The 23,277-nt window shown below is 43.2% G+C and overlaps 1 protein-coding gene across 2 annotated transcripts in view; it reads left to right on the top strand.

Moving 5' to 3' along the window:
- The window catches only part of tsc2 (TSC complex subunit 2), a 38,848-nt gene that overhangs the window by 14,220 nt on the left and 1,351 nt on the right, over window positions 1–23,277 (top strand). The window contains exons 23-38 of one of the 2 annotated variants that reach the window (XM_080449857.1): window positions 414–507; window positions 710–812; window positions 1,394–1,488; window positions 4,143–4,283; window positions 7,399–7,560; window positions 8,793–8,951; window positions 10,299–10,411; window positions 10,623–10,862; window positions 10,982–11,242; window positions 14,374–14,516; window positions 14,700–15,310; window positions 16,463–16,541; window positions 16,650–16,736; window positions 17,198–17,384; window positions 17,827–17,966; window positions 18,053–18,131. In XM_080449857.1, the coding sequence (XP_080305983.1) occupies window positions 414–507; window positions 710–812; window positions 1,394–1,488; window positions 4,143–4,283; window positions 7,399–7,560; window positions 8,793–8,951; window positions 10,299–10,411; window positions 10,623–10,862; window positions 10,982–11,242; window positions 14,374–14,516; window positions 14,700–15,310; window positions 16,463–16,541; window positions 16,650–16,736; window positions 17,198–17,384; window positions 17,827–17,966; window positions 18,053–18,131 (2,694 nt within the window). The remainder of the gene's footprint in view (window positions 1–413; window positions 508–709; window positions 813–1,393; window positions 1,489–4,142; window positions 4,284–7,398; window positions 7,561–8,792; window positions 8,952–10,298; window positions 10,412–10,622; window positions 10,863–10,981; window positions 11,243–14,373; window positions 14,517–14,699; window positions 15,311–16,462; window positions 16,542–16,649; window positions 16,737–17,197; window positions 17,385–17,826; window positions 17,967–18,052; window positions 18,132–23,277) is intronic. The other variant, XM_080449858.1, reaches the window with a different exon arrangement.

The raw sequence follows: 23,277 nt of genomic DNA, 5'->3' as shown, positions 1-23,277 counted from the left end.
CCTGGACCCTACTTTAAGAACCACTGGGTTATGTCTTAGCAGTATAGATGTTTAATTTTAGTTTGGGTTTTCAGAATGACAGCACAGTTGAGTGATTCTCGTGGGGCGGGACCCCCATGGGTCCTTGAGGGGCATGTCGGGGGGTCCTCAGACAAATTAGGAGTAGTTTAATTGAACAATAATTCAGTTCACTTGAACTTATTACAACACAAAAAGGTATGCGTGAGTATTGTAACTATGTCTCAATATCACTATTCTAAATTGTCAATTTCCCACCTACAATTTTGACATCTAGACTATTTAATTTAAACCAAAACATCTTGTCATAATAATTTGAAATGGGGGTCTGTGGCCTTATGAAAGTCCATTTTGGGGTCTGTAACATGAGTATTTTGTTGTTGTGTGTTTCATAGCTCTGGTGCGCCTGCCTCACCTGTACGCTAACTTTGTGGCAGAGCAGTATGTTAGTGTGTTTGCCATCTCACTGCCCTACACCAACCCTTTCAAGTAAGTGCATGTAAACGCACACATCCATGCACACACATGATGTTTTTTTTGCATTGCTTTTTCTTATCTTTGATTATTTTTCATTTACAGTATGTAACATGACTGCAGTTCAGTGTTATATGTATTTTAATTGTCAAATAAAATGATGCATTCATTAATCAATAAGCTCTAACCTATAGATATCTCCTCTCATTCCTGCTAGGTTCAATCAATACATAGTGTCATTGGCTCACCATGTGATCGCCATGTGGTTCATACGCTGCAGGCTCCCCTTCAGGAAAGACTTTGTCCAGTACATCACTAAGGTGTGTGTGAATGTCTTGTTGTGAAGTAGTATTATTTTTATGTATTGATACATCATGACAGAGGCTCTGACTGGTTAAAAGCTGATCAAAGTCATTTTGCTCTACAACTACTGATGGCACCCGGCCACAACCCAACAAAAGGTTTGCTAGACCACTTTGAGTGAAGCACAATTGTGAGAACAGCGATAGTAGTTGGTGGAAATCACATTTCGTTAAGCACATATACACTATTTGTTTTATAAACAATTATAATAATTTAACACATTTTTACCCAAGCAAAAATTTACGATCTACCAGCTCACAGCTTTTAGATCTGCTATTTTTGTGCGACACTGTTTTACGATGAATTATAAAATAGGGCTTAAGTGGTTACTCATACTGATCGATTTAGTTGATTGTCGATACATTGATATATAAAAAATAAAACGCAAAATAATGTGCTTCTCGATTGTTCGATTAATCAAAAAAGTAATCAATAGAATAATCACTAAGATAAATAATTACAGCCCTAGCCTTTACATCTTGTTTCCAAGCTGAATTTGGTGTTTCTCTTCATTCGTTCCTCCCACCTCATTCTCCAGGGTTTGCGTTCCAACGCTCTCCTTCCGTTCGACGACGGCCACGAGCAAAGTTCATTCAGAGCTCGAAGCACCAGCCTCAATGAGAGGCCTAAAAGGTACGCCTGCATACACACCAACCCAAACACAGTCAGTCAGTCAGTCAGTCAGTCAGTTAGTCAGTCACAGAGGCTACATAACATGGCAACTGATCTACAACAGGACTGTCAAGGTAACATGGGACTCAGCATGAATGGTACTGCGGATTGATGATTGCTATGATTTCCCTTAGGTTGCCATGGTGATCATTATTTCAATGTATTTTATTATTTTCTTTTTTCCTCTATTTTCATTTGGATGGTTTTTGTTTGGTTTCCTGTTGCCAAGAGTTTTGTTGTTGTTTCCTGTTTTGAATCCACTCGCCCACACACACACACACGGAGTACTGGCAAACACATGGAACAGAGAAAGAAGTTTCACTTTATCCTGCTTTCAGATAAGAAAGTTCTAATATATTCATAATTAGTGCGCGCACACACGTTTGACTATGTCCCCGGCCCACACACATACAGACTTAATCTCTCGCGCGGAGATAACGGGGAGCTTGACTCTGCAGGGTAACCCTCTCATCTATAAATGGTGTCAGAGTTTGAATGTCACTATATTAATCCCTCTAAAATCCAGATAGACAATCACTATGAAAGCATCCAAAATAACTCCAGTGTCTAACCCCGTCTCAAACAGCCAACCTCATCTAAAAAACTGTGTAGGGGAGGACACTTTGATGGCTGTGGAGATTGTAATTCAAAAGCAATGTCAGGCGGAAGGAGTCGTGCTTTTTAAAATCATGTTGTTTTCTGTTTTTAGTGAGATGAAAGTGTTGACTGCCATTATGTCCTTGACGAAGGTCAACTGTCTGGGCCGGCGCATCTCTTTTATAGTCCACTCCTTTCCCTGCCCACTCCGCTTTTTGTATTTGTAGATTCAGTGTTGATGTAATGCATGTCCTGACCCCCTCCTCTTCTTGCTTTTCTTTTGTTCTCCCAAAAGATATGTGAAGTAGATAAATCGACTCTATCTTCCCCCCCCCTTGTCCTCTCCCGCTCCCTCGCCTATTTGGTTCAACTCACTTCCTGAGTTGCTTTCAGCCGTGCGTGGTAACGCCCACGCTCCCATTAGTTAATGCACCATAACTCTTCCATGCTAACTCTCCATAGTTAACACAGTAACAGTTTGTATTGATCCTCCATGCCATTGTCCGTTTAATAGCCCATACTGTGTAACTGGTCCGTGTGCTGCTCATGAGCCGGCTTGGAGCTCTGCATGTCTGATCTCACACAGTTCATGTGACAATACTATTATTATCATTTTTTATTATTATTATTATTGACTAGACTAGAGGCTGTCAATGTCATAAATGTTTGAGTATGTATCCATCTTGGGATAACTTTAGGATTAACCCTTTCAATCCGGGAACGCATCTGTGTCATTTTAGATGTCTTTGGCTATTCAAAAATAGCAGATATACAAGCAATACAATTTATCATGAAAATGTGTGCAAATCTTTGAATATATCGTTTTTAAACCGAACATTTGTAAAAATAATTTGTTCCGTGGGACCTCCAGAAGCAAAGATTTGAGTTGAATAAAAATAATAATATATGTATTCAAAGATTTGCACAAATGTTCAAGATTTTTAAAAATGAGCAGATCTACAAGCTCGGAGCTTGTAGATCTACTATTTTTGAATAGCCAAGTATAAAATAATGGTTATAGCTCAAATCTAAAATGACACGGATGCGTTCCCGGTCTTAATGGGTTACGGTTAAGGTAAGATCGGGGTAAGCAGCGACTATCTCATGAACTGAATCTCTCAACAGTCACATGCTGCGCTCCAGCCCGCTGTTTTAACCCAGTGTTTCCTTTTCAGTTGGATGTGTGGTTCCTCTTCATGTGTTTTTTAACCTTCATTCATTCAGGCCCTTTTGCTGAGTCCATCCTTACTACTGCCTGACTTCACTTCTAGCTACTGCTCCCTGCAGCCTTAAGCCTAGTTTCTGCTTCGTCGTTTGGCAGTGTCACGTACCGGAAATACATTTTTAAGAATACTTGTTAGCGTGAAAAAGTATTTATTTTTGGTGAGGGACACTGCCATGCAGCGAGGTATATATTTGAGATATGTTAACTTCAGTGCCATCCTGAATGGTTTTCTGTGTATATTTCTTTGTGAAATGTAGATGCTGTTTTACCCTCTTCTGTGGCTTTGTCTGTTTTTTCATGTTTTGTTGACCTCTCCTTATCCCTCTTCCTGTGTATTCTGAATCATAATGTTCGCTGCTGTTAATTTTCACCAATTTGTTTTTTTTCCTTTCAACTCCTCATTTGAACCCGGCCCCCTTACCCCCTCCTGTGATTTGGCACTGCGTTCTCGGCGTGGTTTGTCGCGTCACCTTGGATCCTTCCTCCATTACTACTGGGCCTTACCTTCGTCTGTGACCATTTCCCCTTGGAAATCCCTCCCTCTGCCCCAATCCCCATTTGTGACGTTTCATCCGTTCGTCACCTATTTGTGTGGCTGTTGCTCTGGGGTGGGGATGACGTTTCCTTCTGTCTCCTCCCCACACAAACTCAACACATGCCACCAAAACCCCTTACATACCTACGATGACCTAACCCACAATCCCCCCCCTTAACTGTCCCATGCCACCATTCCCCCCCCCCCCCCCCTCGTTGCCACGGTATCCACCACCACTCTACCACCACGCCACCCCAGTCTGCGGGCGGCCAAAGTGGCGAAGGCGGCGGCGGCAGTAGCCAATAGCAGCAGCTCTCCAGTTAAAGAGCTGAGGGACCTGTCCGCCCTGGATGCGTTCCGTTCCCGCAGCATCAGTGTCTCCGAGCATGCGGTCCGCAGGTTAGAGAAGAGCGCTCTGGGTAACCTCTCTTTAAATGAAACCACAGCAAAAAAGATGTGACGATAATTGATTAAACGGCAACCCAAAGGGATGGTTGTTGGGGGCGCAAGGGGCCTTTTGTAATGACGGCCGTTGAAGGTGGGTGTGCTGGGGTGGGCTGGAGGGTGCATGCTGGAGGAGGGTTGGTTTGTTCACGTTGTTTGGTTTGTTTTTTGGGCTGTTTTCCACGATTGCATTTGTTTTAGTAGTATTTAGTTGTACTTTGTTCTTCATTTTTGCATGATGTGCAGACACATCTCAATCCATGTGTTTGTTCTGTTTGGTTTGGCTTTAACAACAAATTTGCCATTTTATTTATTTAATATTTTGGGTTCAAGTTTGTGTTTTGTTTTTGTCCTTTTTTGCTGGGTGTGTGGTGCTGTTTTTGTTTTGATAGGCCTAACAACACGAGTGACTGGAGAAACTGGTGCAAAGCATGTGTACCCAGAGAGAGTTTGGGGGGGGGGTTTACTGACAGCCACTGCAAACAATAATTGGTCTCTCTCCTATCTGTGGTGGGATGGTACTGCTTCCCGTCGCCAATGATAAGAACTCAACACAACAGCTTTGCTTGCTTGCCTGGAGATGTTTTTTTTTTTTTTCTTGCTTCGTTGCACTCACAGACAGTCATACAGTGTGTATATGTACTGCTATGACCATGGCAATCTACCAGTGTGGGGATTTAGAAATCAGTTGTGCTGGCGTGAAGTTTGATTTGTGGTTGGATAAAGGATACAAAAATCAGTCCACACACACACACACACACACACACACACACACACACACACACACACACACACACACACACACACACACACACACACACACACACACACACACACCCCCTGCCTGGCTGTACAATTGAAGCAAGTAACTAATGGGTACTGGTTGTGGCATTGCAGTTGTTCTCTCATAGTGTTGCAATGCCAATCTCTATTTTGTTGTCATACTACTACTGTCCAGTAGGTGGCAGCAACATTTCATGGATTGAACAAAGCTCGCAGTTCAACCAATGGAGCCCTCTTAAGGAAAGAGACTGCTCTTTCAAAATAATTTAAATGGCGATGAATCACTATCCCTCAATAACTGCAATGATACATTGAACTTGTTCTTATAATTGCTCAACCTTGATACTTGATTACACGTTTGGCTCTATGTCTCTCTATTGATTAAGAGACACAGGGACATTGATGCTTCCGTTAACACATAATAGAAGCATCAGTGCATCAGTTTTATACTAAAGGTTCTGGTTCGGTGGACACCTACCCTCCATCAGCTCACTGACATTTAGTTTAGTTTTTAGTTGGTAACATGACAGTTTTAGAACCAATTATTTACTGCAAATTATTACAGCATGTTAAAACACCAAGCCTCATTAAGTGGATCTTGTACTTTGCTCGGACGTGCACCCTTATTGATGCTCCTGAACTGAAAAACATGCACCCTTATTGATGCTACCAAACTGAAAAACATGCAAATTTCTGAAGACATTCATTACTAACCCTATTCTAATGGAGATGTTAGTTAGTTTTGGATTTGCATTATGCAAAGACAGTAAATTGTCCCATAATTGAGCATAAAGAGATAAATGAACATGGCTCCCTCTTGGGTAATCAATGTAAATGGTGTTCTGGGTAGGTGTCTGCCACACAGGGATTCATCTTTGTAATCAGTAGATGGTTGTGGTACTGTCAGTCTACTAGATGTGTAATTGTCATATTCGGGTGGGATTTCCCACCCCAAGTATGATGCAAAATGGCCGCCGTGGGAATAGGACACACAAGCTGGGACTTGGTTTGAGTGAGAGTTTGCACCCTGATGCGTTAAAAGCATGGAGTTCACATCTAGTAAAGTACTAGCTGTTTTTGGCTTTCCATGACAGACTACATGGACTAACATGCTTGCTTAGGTGAACATAGTATTCATAATATGAACAATATATTGACTTAAAAAGGAGTTAAAAAAAAAACACTTATTGCTACTACTCATACAGGTTTTTTCAAAATCTATACAAATGAATTCTGTAGTCATGTGATCATATCCGTCAGATTTTTCAGATTCCATTACAATTGGCTGTGACTGGCTTCCAAAGTTTGCAGGAGTGGCCGGTTATGCACAAAATGCCACGAATAATTAATGCTTAATTAATTAGTTTTTCTTTTTGTTGAAGAAAGATGAGAAACATTAGAGATGACGACATGTAACACATGTCCTTGAGTCAAGATTCAAACCTTTGAATACACAGAAGATATTTTGAGTCTTGTTATGCGAGTCTTGTTATGCAAGATGATTCGTTTCTTGCAGCCAGCCAGCCAGTGTGACCTTTTCTACTTCTCCTACAGTGAGCAGAAGTCGCGTGGATCTCTCGGGTCTATTGAGACTGACTTTTCTATTAGGAGAGGCAAAGGCAACCTGATTTCCAATTAGACCATAATGGAAATGTTGGGCAGAGATGTCTCCTGCATCTTCCACAGATGAATACTGATGTGCAAATGTCTGGATCAGGGGAGATGTTAGTATGCCGTTTGTGCCACTTACTTTGTACGGCTTTGCTTTCAGACAGCATTCTCTCTCTCCATCTTATCCACGAGGGTCTGTACTCTGAAATCCCACTGCACCTTGTTTTATCTTATTTAATGCACCGTGGAAGACATCAGCCTTCACACAAACACACATCTAGAAAGAACAAATCAAAGCATATCAAGGGAAGACGCCACTTATACCAAGTGCCAGCATTTGTGTTTGTGTTTAAAAAGATCACAATCCCCCAGATTGTGTGACCGGTGTGGTTGTGCGTGTGCATGCATGAGCACAAGGCTTGTGTGTATTGCGCATTATACACAGTAAAATCCTCCTTAATTGAACTCTGAACGTTTAGATTTCACAGCGTAGAGCCGACATTAACAGTTGAGTGTGCTTACCTTAGATGTACTGTACAACCGCTTGCATGGCTTTGCGTGTGTGTATTGGAACTCGCATGCATATATAAACATACTGGGAGTGTGGATGCCTTGCTATCCCGTCTCTCTCCCTGTTTGTTTCTCTTACCCCCGTCTCTCTGGCAAACCTCTGTAGGATGCACACCTCCACAACCACCTGTAGTCTGGGTTCTGCGGACGAGAACGCTGTGACTCAGGCGGATGAGGGACTGAAGACGGTCCACCTGGAGCTTACTGAGACCTGTCTGGACATGATGGCTCGATATGTCTTCTCCAACTTTTCAGCCCTGCCTAAGAGGTACAGTTGGTCGATACGTGGCAGTTTTCCACTGCATGGTATCGGCTTGACTCCACAGTCCACTCAACTCTCTTTTGGTTCCATGTACCTCATTTATCACTGCAGATGGTACCCCCTCAATACAATGTGGCTGGTCGTATTAGCTACATGATCCAACCATTTGCGTAAGAGACATGTCTGGAAACAATCTCTCAAGTTCACCTATACATTCCAACAAAAACAGTTTCTCATAACATTTTAGATGAGAAACATTCCATGCAGTGTCTCGGTATTGATTCATTACTATTGATTCATTACTGCTGTGGCAGGAGAAGGATGTCCATTGAAATACAACCACCCTAAGGTCTACTAATCAAATGCCTATTTGCACCTACTACACTGTACTATTTTAAATGCACTTGAAAATTGTTGCCATTTGTCTCAAAGGTTTAAGTGATGGAAAAATCGTGAAATATTGCTATTTGTTCCAAAAGCTTTATACGAAGTTATCCCATGTGTATATATAACTGCTTCAAACAGCAAATGCACAATTCTTCTGGTTTTCTAATGCAATTGTGACTCTGTTTACACACATCTCTTTATTCCCTTTTAATTGTACATACATTTCTTTAGTCTTGATTGGTGTGTTTCATTTTTGCTTTAAAGCCCCAATGAATTGAACTGAATTGATTCATTTCACATTTACACCATCTAGTTTAAAAGTGTATTACTATATTCAGGAGCTTCCATGCAGTTGTAGTGGAATCCATCATAACACAGTGACGCTACAGATCCATCATAACTCTCTGACCAGTTGTTAATCTGCAGTGTTTCCACTTCACATTACATGGTATTGCTTTGGCTCTATTGGAGCCTCAACGGAGGTGATACCAAAAAAGTACCAGGTACTACTTTGGCCCATCGAAAACAAAGAATGGTTGAGTCAAATTAAAGGGCTGTTCACACCAAGCACTATAACTATAATGATAACTATAGCTATATCGTTCACCATTTTGTTTGTTACAATTGTGGTGTGGACTGTACCATCCACTTGAGTTAGAACGATATTTTTATAGTTATCATTATAGTTGTATTGCTTGGTGTGAATGGCCCTTTAGTCAAGCCGGTAAAGCTCTCTTTCCCTCTCTCCCTCCAGAAATGGCCTTCGGGGTCTTGTTGACGCTTGGGAAGAAAATAACATTCAGGGGTTCAGAAAGCGATCTTGACCTTTTGAACTTTGGCTGTCCTCCCAGGTCTCCAATTGCTGAGTTTCTGCTGGCGGGGGGCCGCAGTATGACATGGCTGGTGGGCAACAAGCTGGTGACTATCACCACCAGCGGAGGGGTTCGAACCCAGGCCCTGCTGGGGCTGGACGTGGCTGAACGTCTGGGAGGCGGAGGGGAGATGACCAGGTAGAAACCACCCGAGTGCATTAAAATAATAGATGTGCATGATCAATAAGTAGACACACACACACACACCTCACTTATTAATTCCAACTGGACTCCAACTGGTTTATTGATTTCTTTCCCCCCATGTAACGCACTCACACGCACAGTCACGCACACACAGAACAATTTCACCTCACCTCTTAATTCCAACTGCACTCCGACCGGTGGATTTATTTTTTATTTCTTATTACACACACACACACACACACTCAAACTCTCTTAAACAAATCAATAGAGACGGTAGACTATTGTTTGTTTTCCCAAATTGTCTATGTCCATTTCTATGCTAATGATACCCATCTATATCTTTCTGTAGCTCCAGACGACCCCTGTGCTCTAGGCCCGTTGTTGACCGGTCTGTCCAGCATCAAATGCTGGATGACAGAGAACTTTCTAAAGCTAAATGAGGATAAGACAGAAGTTCTCAGAATTGGTTCTAGTGAGCAGAGAGAATCAAGTAGACTCGGTAACCTGACTGTAGAAAGTAACACTACACTAAAGAACCTGGGGTTTATTATTGATTCTGAATTGAATTGTAATACACACATTAATCATGTTACCAAGATTGCCTTCTTTCATCCTAGAAATATTGCACGAATCGTTGGACGATGCAAAAACATTGATCGACGCTTTAGTTTTCTCTCTGCTGCAATGCACTTTTTTTCTGGCCTGCCAAAGAAAACAACTGACAGATTACAACTTCAAAATGCGGCAGCCAGAGTTTTAACTAAAACTAAGTTGAGAGAACATATTACTCTAGTTTTAGCTTCACTACATACCTGGTTGTTTTTAGGATTGATTTTAAAATCATTGAACTTGTTTATAAAGCTCTCAATAGTCTGGCACCTTCCTACCTCTATGACTGCCTGCCTAGATATGTTCCAAACCGTGTGCTGACCTGGTCGAAGTGCCTACAATGGCATATTAAAAACACAGTGAAGCAGCATTCTGCTTCTATGGGCAGAGGGTGTGGAATAAACTCCCATTACACCTAAGACAGGCAGCCTCTGATGATAGCTTTAAAGCACAGCTCAAGACCTATGTCTTCACTCTTGCTTTTAGTTGATTTTTAAATCTCTGTTGTTATTCATGTCCTGATTCACTGCCTTTTTTGCTATTATTTTAATGTTTTATGCTTTTGCTTTTCTTTTTTTGCTTTATTGTTAAATTATTTGTACTTTTTCTGTAAAGTACTTGTGCTTTATTCGTGCTCTGTAAAGCACTTTGAGCTGCATTTCATTTCATGAGAGGTGCTATACAAATAAAGTTTATTATTATTATGTCATCTCTCCTACCCTGGCTCTTTAGATCAGATCCATCTCTACACACTCGTCTAACCAAAGAAGCTCCGGCCAAACTAGAATCCCAGTCCAGCCAGCAGCTCAACAGAGCCACACGCATAAGAGTCCGCTCCATGTCAGGTAATATACCTCCTCCATGTCAGGTAATAGTTCTTCTCCATGTCCGATAATAGTTCTTCTCCATGTCCGGACTTTACTTGTAACAGAGTGTTTCTACTTTGCCGTATTGATACTCTTACCGAAGTAAAACAATTGACTACTTTTTCCACCACTGATTAAAGGACTATGAACTGATGATTAGTAATGTATATCCATGTCACATACATTCTAGGTGGCCATGCTCTGCGTGCCGGTCCTGCCCAGAGTTTGAGTCCGCTGGTGTCTCCCTCAGAAGGGGAGTTAGGTGCCCCACTGTCCCCCACATCCGGACCCACTCTGGACGGCCTGGGACCACCTTCCTCATCTCCGACCCCCACACCTCCCCCGCCCCTCAAAGACAACCCCAGCCTGGCTGAGTTCGTCCCCATGCTCACGCAGGGCTGGGCTGAGATCTTCATCCGTAGACCATCTGGTGTGTGAATTCACACCTTCGCATTCCATTGCACACACACACACACACACTCCTTGTATGTGAATTCCCTTAATGGTGGTTGTTTACATGTGTTTGTGTTTGTGTGTGTGTGTGGACAGGTAACACTAGCTGGCTGATGTGTCTGGAGAACCCACCTAGTCCCTTCTCCTCTGAGCTGGGCAACATGCCGCTGCAGGAGCTGTCCAGTGTCCTGATGGCTATGGAGGGTGTTAAGGAGCCCCCCGGCCAGACGGCCAGTGCCCCGGCCAGCACTGCCGCCCCACCTCCAGTCCAGACTCAGGCCTCTATCCCCGAACCCCCGGTGCAGGTACACACCACTGGGGGAGGGAAACCAAACCTCATTCAACGCTCCAACACTGGTGAGTAGAGTTAGTGGTGGGGGGGTCTTGGGGGGGAGGCAGAGCGAGAATGCAAAGGTGGTGGTTTTTGTTTTCACCACTGTTGCCTGTGTTTGCTGCTGTTGCTTGTAATTACAATTCATCCAGGTGAGGTATGAATTAGCGTAGCATGGGAGGAGGTGACTGACTGGTATTGGTTCAGCTCCGCCGTGATAAATACAACAGAGCTGGGATGAATACAAAAACGACTGGAAATGCTGGACTGGGGCCGTCTAATGTTGCGTGTGAATGCGCAGGCACACACAGAGATAATGCATGCATAACCTTCCTTGTTCGCCTCATTGCCTGTCCTTGTTCATGATTTCTGCTCGGAGCCAGCTGCAGCGCAGGCTCACCGACCAGCTCGGCCAAAGTCCCTGTGAATGCCATGGTAAATTGGAGCTATGGTTCTTTCAGGTAGCCTGGCTCAGATCAGTGATCATGGACAATCAAATCGCTGCTTTGGTCTCATTTCATAAGTTCAAAATGTGCGTCTGTTTTTTTTTTCTGTGGAAGCTTTTCATTGGTGCTCTATATTTCTGTGCTTTTTGGTTTATTCTTGTTCATCGTTGTCTTTATCCATCTCATGTTTGTTCTTGTCCACTTCTTCTTTTCAACTCTGCTTTTTCCCCCTCTCTTCTCATTGTAATTCCCTTTCATCTCTTTTTCCTTCTCTTATTTTATTTTATTTTTTTTACTTCTGACTGGATTGTTCTTGTTTTTATTTTATATAATTTTTCATCCTCACCACCACGCTGGTTTGTGAATGGCTGTGTGGCGGGTGTGGGCCGACCTGTCATATTGGCTGCCTCTGCCCACAGTGGGAGGCTCTCTCTCGTCTCTGGGCCTGGGCTCCGCCACCCCAGGCCCCCCAGCCCCCGGCAGGCTGCACAGGAGCATTTCCTGGGCAGGTACCGTCTACCACATGTGTGCCCCCCACCCTCCAATGTCCTCCCCTACCCCTCAACTCCTGGAGTAGTTTACATGTTGTCACTTGTACAATGCAAACGCGCACACTGGAAGCTATTCATGTTCTGATTGGGACCATGACAATAGCCTTTTTTCTTTTTTTTCTTAAAAATTTATTAATTCTGGAAATTCCCAAGTGCCCTTGTACTGTAGACTGGACCAGAACTGCTACTGAAAGTGTCTAAGCTGAAGTACAGGAAGTACTGCTCTAAAGACCTAAAATAAGTTACTGTATGTTGATGCTGTGCAGACCTGTATACATTCCTAGGTCATGAAAACCGTATCGTTGAAAAAGACAGCTTCTGCCTGGGGGAAGTACATAGAACGGAAGTCCCGCCCCTATAGACACTTTTAGCTGTAGTTCTTTTCCAGGCTTTTCTCCTCATGAGATGAGCTACAGTAAGGCTGGGAAACGAGGCTACTTGTACTTTAGTCCCTCGTCGCTGCCGACCCCCACTGGTTGGTCTTAGGGAGGGTGTAGGCAAGCACGGGTCTCCTCCGATACACGTGACGCTGCCAGTCCACTTTTCACCTGACAGTGAGGAGTTTCACCAGGAGGACATATAGCGTATATGGAGGAACAGGCTATCCTTTCCAGGTCAGCTCCCCACTGAACAGACCAACCTGTAGGAGTCGCTAGTGCAGGGACAAAGGTCGCCCTCCCCACCAGGCTTCCTACGAACATGGCCAATTGTTTTTTGGGGGGGCCGCCAAGTCAGTTGCACCGCCGAGGATTTGAACCCCTAGTCTCCACAGTGGTGGGCAGGAACTTTACTCCTGTGCCACCATAGCACCCAAAAGAGTTTCCATTTTATGCTTAAAAATTGTGTGCAGGAGAAAAATATTTTACTGAGAAAATGTGTGGAGGAGTTATGTCAGGAAAGTTTTCACAATAAAATGTATGGTTGTAGGTTACCTTCTCCTTGACACAAATCCCTGATGATGCCCAGGTGTGCAAAGGACATATACTTTTATGTTTGCGCAGTTGTGCAAGTGAAAGAACATGTACTCCTGCATTTCTGCTTTTCCCCATCAATGTCATATTAACACGGGAGGGAGGGTCTTCCGCCGTTAATGGGAGATAATGCTCTGTCAGTTTCCACACAAGCCAATCATAGCACTGAACGAGGCGACTGCCGCCAAGTTGAACCAATCTCATGCCAGCCCAAGGACGGCTCACTGTGATTCATGACTCACGAGTTGATTTTCTTTCCTTTCTAACCGTCTTGTTCTAACTGCTGTGTTGGTGAACATACTTCCTGGTTGATTTCCGCCGGTATGACTTCATGTCGTCGTCAACAGAAAAAGCCCAGACCTCATGACCCCAAGTCCAGTGCATCAACATTCACACCGTATTGGTAACCTAAGAGTGGGGAGGGAGAGCATGTCAGAGCTGCAGTTCCAGTGAAGCCTGATGGTCTTGGCGTCAGCTCATCTGCACTGTAGTTTTGTCTTTCTCCAGTGTGGGGAGAGAGAGCGAGCCATTTGGGAGCATCAAGAGATGTGAAGAGAGCATGAGAACAAGGGAGCGGTCTGGGCTGCTGTTGCAGTACCCGCATAACCGACCGTCCAACCAAAACGCATGCATGCGTGTTTGATGAAAATCAAACGGATGGTAGCTGTCTCTGTTAGATAAGCCAGAAATGGATGGATGCTGCTTGCACCATTGATCTGTTTTTGTCTGTCTACGATCAGTGTTTGTTGGTCAGTGGATATCTGTGTGTTTGCTTATCTGCCTCTGAATTTGTTTGATCGCTCAATGTGTGTACATCTGATTTGTCTTGTGTGATCTTCACTTACTTAACCGTATAGTACTTGTCTAGAATCACTATTCAATGTTTGTTTTTGTCTGTCTTCGCACAAAGGATCAGTGTGTGTGCATGCATGTGTATGTTTACATGTGTCAGGATATCAAAATCATTGATGAAAGCTGATTGTTTTTTTTTATGTGCTGTATGTAATGCATGAGTAGGTGCTTGATTTGTGTTTTTTCTTTTTACAATTGCGCGATGAAGTATTGACTCAAGGGCGTATGTGTGTCTGTGTGCATGTATGTATATAAGTATGTCCGTATGTTTGTGTTAAATGCATATCGGTGTATGTACTTATACCTACATGGCTGTCTGCTGTATCCTGCTCTCTAGACTCTGTGGTGGTGCTGGAGGAGAGGTCAGGGGTCACCGCAGCGCACACTCCATCTGATTGGCCGGAAAGTGCGGAGTTTGAGGCCATGCCCTCTGAGCCCATCTTTATGTCAGCCGACAAGTTCACCAAAACTCTCAGTCGGGTGGGTTGGATGGCTGATGTGATAATGTTGGCATGCTATTCAGATCAGGATTATTAACCCATTATTAGTTTGAAAGGGCACGGCAATTTATTTTACAACAGCGGGTATTCTAAATGAAAGGGTTTCAGTACAAGCAGGTCAGTAAAAAAGCTTAAATCAATTAATTGTCTTTCTCTTCTCTAGTCTTCTTCCACCTCCAGTCAGGACGATGATAAGTCCACACTAGAGGAGGTGAGCGAGGGAGCTATTCCCATTGATCAGCCCACTCCAGGGCCCACTACCCCGGGCAGCCAGGGGCCCGAGCTCCCTTTCCAAACTCAGACACAGACCCAGTCCCAGGGGCAGGGACTCAACAAATCCAGCTCCTCCCCGGAGCTCCAGACCTTGCCTGAGGCCTTTTCTAAGGCTGCCATCGAGTCAGGGACTGGGGTAGGAGAGGCACCACGACCCAGGGCACCTTCAGATGGCAAACCCCAATCCCATCAGTCCCAGCCGGAGAAAGAGAAAGTGGAAGGAGGGGGAGCAGAGGGGACTGGGCATGGGGGTCAGAGTCAGGGGGGTGAAACCCCAGGAGTCGTGGTGTCACAGAGTGGAGGAGCAAGGATGAGACTGGAGTTCCCAGCGCCGGCCGCCAAGCCTGGACCCATCTCCCCTAGCGGAGGCCACCGTCCACGAGGTCACACCATCTCTGTGACGACCCCTTCCTCCAGGAGGGAGAGGAGGACAGAAAGAGAGTCGTACCACAGTCGGCCTGGACCCAGCAACGCAGAGAAGACCTCTGGGCTCAGTCCCAGGTACTGCATGCCATGATGATGTCTTAACTGATTCACTGCCAATCACGTAGATCTACGCGAACCTATTTAAAGCCGCCACGTGCCAATCGCGTAGATCTACGTGAAAAAAAAAAAAAAAAAAAAAAATCCAATTTGAATTCGAAGATCTAGACTCCTATCCACTTCCTTGTTAACTTAAAACTTTAAAATTCTGTATCTCGGCTCCTGAGTACTTTTTTTTTTCAATGAAAAACTGGCACTGGCTAAAAAAATATGAAAATACCAGTTAACACATCCACTGCCAAGGGCTAATCTCATAATGTACTCACCAGTGCCAAGGTGTTTTTGTTGTTTTTTTGTTTTTTTCATGTCGCCATAGATCTTGTTAAAATCCTTAAGATTGAGCGCTACACAGTCTGTTTACATCCGCGAGATCTCCCTGTATCTCCCAGTGAAAACCACGTGTCAAACGGGGCATCCATGTTTGAGTTAGAGCGGATTACGTTAAACAGTGAAATGCGAGGAGAAAAAACTACAGGAAGAGAATTGAGTTTCAGTTTCGTCTGTAGAATGGGAGCGGGCGTGATCGTGAAAACCGGATCCCAAATAATTCTATTTCCTGTCATCAAACCGGAAACGGAAGTGGATCAAAAAAAATCCGAAAGTGCACCCGGACCGCGCATGCGCGAAAAGACCGCAGCCCGTAGGGCTACGGTCTCGGCGCTTAACAGTTGGATTTAACGGCCCGTAGGACTACGGTCTTGGCAGTTAATGTGTTAATGGGTTAAGATAGAACTGTAATTGTATGTCATCACTGTCGGGCAGATACCTTATATCTTTTTTGTTTTATAATAAATGAATGCCCCACTTCTACTCAAAAGTAGCTAAATAGCTGATCTACAAGCTCACGTCACGTTGCATCTTGTAGATCATTTATTTGAGCTACTTTTATTTTAAAAGTGAAAGTGGATCAGTCTTGGTTTTATAAATATTATTAACCAATGAAAAGCTTTAACAAGAGCTGGTGATTAAATAATCACTACATTGGACCATTGGAACACAGGTTCTGTTTTCCATTTCCTGAAAAGTGACTCTTTTGGACAAAAGAGGTTTCTGCCAGATAGCAACAAAGTGTACTGTAGATATTATGTTTACGTTTATCTCTTCCTGTAGTTTTGTCTTCCTGCAGCTCTACCACTCGCCTTTCTTTGGCAACGAAGCCAACAAACCCCTCCTGCTGCCCAAAACTCAGGTCTGTTTTCCTTCGTAAATATCTGTGTTTGTGTACAGTATGTATAGAACATACTAAAGAGTGTGCGTGAGTACATTACAGTTAACCTGTGTGTGTGATCTGTGGTAGGTGATCGACCGTGCTGTGAAGGTATTGGACCAGATGCCTCCTTATGACACTCATAAGATTGGAGTGGTGTTTGTAGGCGCTGGTCAGGTGAGAACACAAAAACACGCCTACACACTTTTAAAAATGTATTTCTGTTAATTAGATTTTTGCAATAATATTTTTTGTATCTGTTAATTAGATTTTTGCAATAATAAACAAACGGTACATACAAAGATAGAAAAGTAACATGAAATATCTCAATTAAAATGATCATTTACAGATACACATATAAACGCTAAAACACAAAATAAATACCCCCCCCCCCCCTACACGATAGGACATAGACGATACACAGGAAATAATTAAATGAAAAATACACAAAATACAAAAGATGTTTTTACATGGTAAACAAGTGGCGACATCTTTCACTGCGGCAGAGAGAAATCAAGAGGAGACCTGACTCAGTACACACACTGTTGACACACAAACTCATCAGCAGTCACATGCTAGTATTATAAACCAGTGGCCTTGTTCAGTCATCTCCCGTCTTAACCCCCCCCCCCCCCCAGGTGAATAATGAGGTGTCCATTCTGTCCAACGAGTATGGATCGAACCGCTACGCTGCCTTCCTGACGGGCCTGGGCAAACTGATCCACCTGAAGGACTGTGACCCTGACCAGATCTTCCTTGGTGGGCTGGACCAGTACGGCGACGATGGAGAATTCACCTACTGCTGGCATGACGACATCATGCAAGGTCAGAATGCTCTGCAGGCTCCACTCTCACTCTCGCTCTTTGTGTCTGTCTAGACTGGGTCTTCTATCGTTCTCACTCTCACTCTTTGTGTCTGTCTAGACTGGGTTACAGACCTGTAAGGGTCCATTGACGTAAAACTTTCTGGGGCGAACATTCAGTGACAATAGTTCAGAGTGCAGAGGGGCGTCGCTCCAAATTTGGTGATGTCAGTCTTCTGTGCACAGGCTATTTTTTGTGAAGAGATTTTGTGTAGACGGGGGGGGAGACTACAGACCAGAAGGTTTAAAGTGGTTAAATGTCAAATGTTGTTTTGTGTTGGTGAATCCTTGACCAGTACAGAAACTAGCTATGCATGACAGCATTTTGCATGTATATGTATATTATTATACATGTATTATATACGTATATATCCTTATAGTAATTTATAAGTGTTTGTCTGCAGCTATTTTCCACATTGCGACTCTGATGCCAAACAGAGAGAGTGACAAAGGCTGCTGTAACAAGAAACGACACATTGGCAACGATTTTGTCATGGTGGTGTACAACGACTCGGGAGAAGAGTACAAACTAGGCACCATAAAGGTAGTGGTACACAGGCACACATGCACAATACAGGCACACTGTGTGCTCCTACTCTCTCCTGACATTTTCAATCTGTCTTCCACCAGGGTCAGTTTAACTTTGTGGAAGTCATCATCAAACCTCTGGACTATGAATGTAACCTAGTCACCCTCCAGTGCCGCAAAGGTGAGTGATCTAATGCAGTGGTTCCCAAACTTTTCTGGATCATGGCCCTCTTGAAAAACTCTAAAGCAGTGGTTCTCAACCTGTGGTACACGTACCACCGGTGGTATGCGAGGCCCCCTCTGGTGGTACGCAGAGGAATCTCCCCAAAAAAGAATTGGATTGAGATATAAAAGAATACAAAAACATACAATAGGCTATCAAAATACTTCTATGAATTAATTAGAACTTTACCATGATATCATGAAAATGGGATTTGAAAACAAGTTTTGCTTTCCTGTATAGGGCTATTAACACATTGTGTGCCAGAGGTTTATTAAAACAGGGTACATCTAGTGCCAGCATATCTTACCATTTACGCTGATATGTTGCGTGCTGTAGAAGCCCAGACGAGGACATGCATGTAAACAAAGCCTGCGTGCACGACGGCGGAGGGTCCCGACTAACGCCTGGAACAATAATATTTCTAACACGATCCTCGATTGCAGAGTGATCGCCGATCGAAAATTCCATTTCCACCCCGTTAAAAAGAAATGGAGATATGAAGCTTTTAGTCAAGGAGTTAACATGGGAGCGGACGACAGGAAGCTTTTTTGACATGGATCCACATCCGGCCTCTCCTTCTTAGAGACTCCTTGGATCCACATCCGGCCTCTCCTTCTTAGAGACTCCTGGGATGATCCCAAAGTTTCGTTAGAGCGCCCCATGTGGAAAAAATATATAGAAAACAAAAATTGGCCAAAACGTTCCGGACCATTTATGGCACTTAACGCATATTTTCTCAAAAACGGTCCACACAATGTGTTAATATGTTGTCAGTGTTTATTTTGGCTTTGTGTCGGCGATGCCTCCACGATCACAACGGATCACAACAAGCTTTAACGGTGGCAAGATACTAATAAACAGCAGAGTTAAAATGGTGCAATCGTGGCTCAAAACTGGAACTATAATGGTGGATCAAGAGGAGAATATTTTGACCAGCAGCATGTAGAAACTGAAGTGGTGGATGTCCTGGACCACACAACCGCACTAGTTGCTCCAGGAGCGCCAGTGAAATTGCACCCGGGCCGGCCGGTCCCAGCACCAATTGGTGCTGTTCAAATGGCCCAATAACCCACCAGTTAATATGATGCGGAAACTGGGATTTAACACATTGGGTGCCAGAGGTTTATTAAAATATTATACGTTGAGTGCCAGCATTTCTTCCATCCACTTGCGTTATACATTTCGTGCTGTGAGAAGCCCCGACGCGGAAATGCATGTAAACAAAGCGTGCGTGCGAGACGGCGGAGGGTCCCGACTAACGCCTGGAACAATAATATTTCCAACGCGACCCTCCATTGCAGCGTGATCGCCGATCGGAAACGGCTCGTTTCCACCACATTAAAAAGAAATGGAGATATTAAGCTTTTAATCAAGGAGATAACATTGAAAACGCCGACCGGAAGGATTTTTGACATGGAGCCACATCCAGCCTCTTCTTCTCAGAAACTGCTTGGGTGATGTCAAAGTTTCGTTTTAGCGCCCCACGTGGCCCACATGTATAAAAATAGAATTGGGTCAAAAACGGTCCGGACCGTTTTCGGCACTTCTCGTTTGGACCCTCAAAAACGGTCCGGACCGTTTTTGGCATTCAATGTGTTAACAGAACTGGAGTGGGGTGGAGGAGTAGCCTACAGACAGTGTGGTATGTATTATGTAATGAATCATTCATGCATGAAACCCATTTCAAACGGCATTTTACAACCAAACACACGTAGCCTACTGAAATTATTTCTTAATAACAAGACCAACTGAATCAGGCTAAGTCCGCGATTAACCTTACAGCTGTGACCAATTAAAGCCATCGGCATGCCTCACGCATTGCAAAGCCGCGGTAGAAAGTTAAACTTCTCACTAGCTGCCTCTGCATTGCAAAGTCGGTAAAGTTAAACTTCTCACTAGCAGCTGTGTGTCTCTGTCCGTCTGTCTGTCTGTCTGTCTGTCTGTCTGTCTCTCTCTGTCTCTCTCTCTCTGTCTCTTTGTGTCTGTCTGTCTGTCGTGTGAGAAGAAGAGTTAAAGTGACAGTTTTATTGTTACCATTTTGTACAGCATGACTTCGGCTGACAACTGTGAAAAATATATATTCTTATATCTTTTATTATATTATTAGGGATTAATTTGCCTCGTGTGCGAACTGTGCATAGCCAAATATTTTCGGAGGTGGTACTTATGTAAAAAGGTTGAGAACCACTGCTCTAAAGCATTCGTGGCCAACCCAAGATGGGTGGGCCGGTATAATAATGATATCGGTGATATCGGTATAACAACGATAACTAATTTGACTCTTTTTTTTTTACGTTAATTCTTTCATATTTATGTTATATTATCAATGAAGTTTTTGTGTTTTTCACAATTTTTTTTGGGGACCTACTTGCAATATCCTCACGGCCCACAGCTTGTGAATTGCTGATCTAATGAACGGATAGACAGAAGATCATAGAAACCAGCCAGGGACATGCCTGTCTCTGGCTTGTCATATCCTATTCAAATAATGATTGATCATTGTGAACCAAGTCTGGGCAATTTTTTTTTTATGTTTTGATCTGATTGATGAAGATTTTGATCTTCAGGCAGTAAAAAGCTAGTCTTTTGCACACCTACAAAGGCGACAGGTGCGTAGGAGAAGACCAAACGAGGGCCCCAACGTACTGAAAGCAAAAACTCCTGCACTCTTGTCTTCAATTGCAATTAAAAAGTTTTAATGGGAATAATAAATAATACTTTTTTTATTCCAATTGAAGACAGAGTGCGGGAGTTTTTGCTCTCACATCTTCAGGCAGTACCACTTGTCGACCAGTCGTGTCAAACCAGGCGCAGGATATAAATGTCTAAAAAGAAGAGCAGGGAGACCAAGTTATATTGTAATAACATACTCTACCATACAGACTGGACAAAATAATAATATTATCACACACAAAAACCCGCAGTCATAAAACTGTGTGTACGCACAAGGACAGAAATATGCAGATGCAGATTTATGGAGCTGCACGTTTGCCTGATTCTTGTTGTATAACAATCTCAGTCGTTGTGGACATTGCTACACTTGCAACAGACAAACACAGGAGAAGGAGCGCACACCGCTATTGAGGAGGTGCTGACCACGGTAGAAATATAACTGATAAAACAAGGAGGAGGCCACCCAGCTCATTACCACCACGAGGCAAAATAGATTGATTAAAACCAACGTTTCGACAGTATACAGTAGTCTTCTCAGAGTTTGCCCTGAGGAAGGGCAAACCCCACTCTTGGAGAATGCTCCACCACTCATTAGACGAAGAAGTGGAATTTCTGTCTCCGACAGCTGTAATAATAATAATAATACGTTGAATTTATATAGCGCCTTTCAAAAACCCAAGGACACTAGCCAAAAGCCTGAGTAAACAAGTTGTCATTTGTCAGTGGGTGGGTGAAAAAAAAATCCTTTAATTTATCACATTCACATGGTCTGAGTGAACACTGACGATTCTGAAACTCACTTATCAGCTGTGATATTTGGTCCTTGCACCTGTCACGTTGTAATTATTCCCATTAGCGACATGCACTGACTGCAAAGAGGGGAAATATGCTGGGTTACTCCGGGAAAATTGCATCTTCACTATGCATAATTTAATGTGAAAGGCACAAATGTTAACATTATTGGGTAACATACATAACCCTTTTTTTCGAAATGCTAAATGGAGTTTGTACGACAGTCAAACTATGAGACTATGAGCAGAAGTGACATGTACAGTGTTGTCATAAATATACAGAGTAAAAAAGGATATAAGCACTGCAGTCTAACCACAGTAAAAACAGCAGTTTCAAGCATCTTAACTCATTCAGTGCCACATGACGTCTAAGGCCTATTCATACTCGACGTAAGACCCGTAAGCATAAGGAACGGAGGGGGAGACCAAAAAGGGGAGTGGGGATGGGGGTTTGTCCGTCGATTATGTCATCCGTCAGGTTGAGCTCTGAGCTCAACCTGACGTACCTGACGTACGTTCACTGCTTCCCTCTGGAGGATGAATAGCCTCTTGGCCCTAATCACGCATAAGAAACGTCTCAAACTATGAATGCACTGACGTAAAGAACGTACCAGTTCCTCACCCCCGACGTACGTCAATCCCCATCTTCGTCTAGTATGTACGCCACTTTAGACGTCCGTTTTTATCGCCATCGTTAAGCCCTGAGCGCCATGTGACGTCTAAGACGTCATAATAATAAAAATAAATATATTTTTTAATATATATATATATATTTTTACTTTTAAAAAATGTTCTGAACCCAAGATATTTGCTGCTCCATTCACTTCTTGTTTAACTTCTTACTGAAAAAGGCTGTATCTCGGCTCCTGAGATACAGCCTTTTTCAGTAAGAAGTTAAACAAGAAGTGAATGGAGCAGCACATTTTCAACACTTCCTTGTTTTCCAAGGCGACCGTGTCCACCCAGCACAACACTTATGGAATACTTTAATTGTCGTAAGCAAGGAAATACTTTGTTTTGTTGTTACTTTTGGGTCAATTTATTAATGAATTAAGTAGCCGTGTAATAAGCCGTGTAATAACCCTTCAGGATGATTAAACACCTCAGCTATCGCCTCAGTGTTTAATCATCCTGTCAGGGGTTATTTTTCAACAACGACCAGCGCACTGACAATTTATCCCTTGCTTACAATTTCGGCATTTAGCAGACGCTCTTTATCCAGAGTGACTTAAAGTAAGCAAGGTAAACATACATGAATCAAATGCATAGACAGTGTAGTGCCTCAGAAGTCTAGGATCATAGGCAAACCAAGAACCTAGCATCAGTCTAAACAGTATAATATAAAATAATTATAATCTGCATATCCAAACTATAGGATGCAAGGTAAACAAATAAACCTAGCATCAGTCTAAATAACATGCTATCTAAATTACATTTTAACTTTTTCATAAAACTGCTAGGTCAAGTGCTACGGGCTAAGGTGGAGTCTGAAGAGGTGAGTCTTCAGATACAATTGGGAGTGAATCTGCAGTTCTTTTAACTGCAATGGGGAGTTCATTCCACAGTTTGGGAGCAAGAAGGGACAAGAGTCTGGGACGTGTGGACTGTTGTCCCGGATGTTTTAGGGAAGGTTCAGGCTT

The sequence above is a fragment of the Gymnoscopelus braueri genome (genome assembly GCF_963280865.1).
Source record: "Gymnoscopelus braueri genome assembly, chromosome: 2".
Lineage (NCBI taxonomy): Eukaryota > Metazoa > Chordata > Actinopteri > Myctophiformes > Myctophidae > Gymnoscopelus > Gymnoscopelus braueri.
The sequence above is the reverse complement of the archived record's forward strand: the minus strand, read 5'-3'. Positions and strand labels throughout refer to the sequence as shown.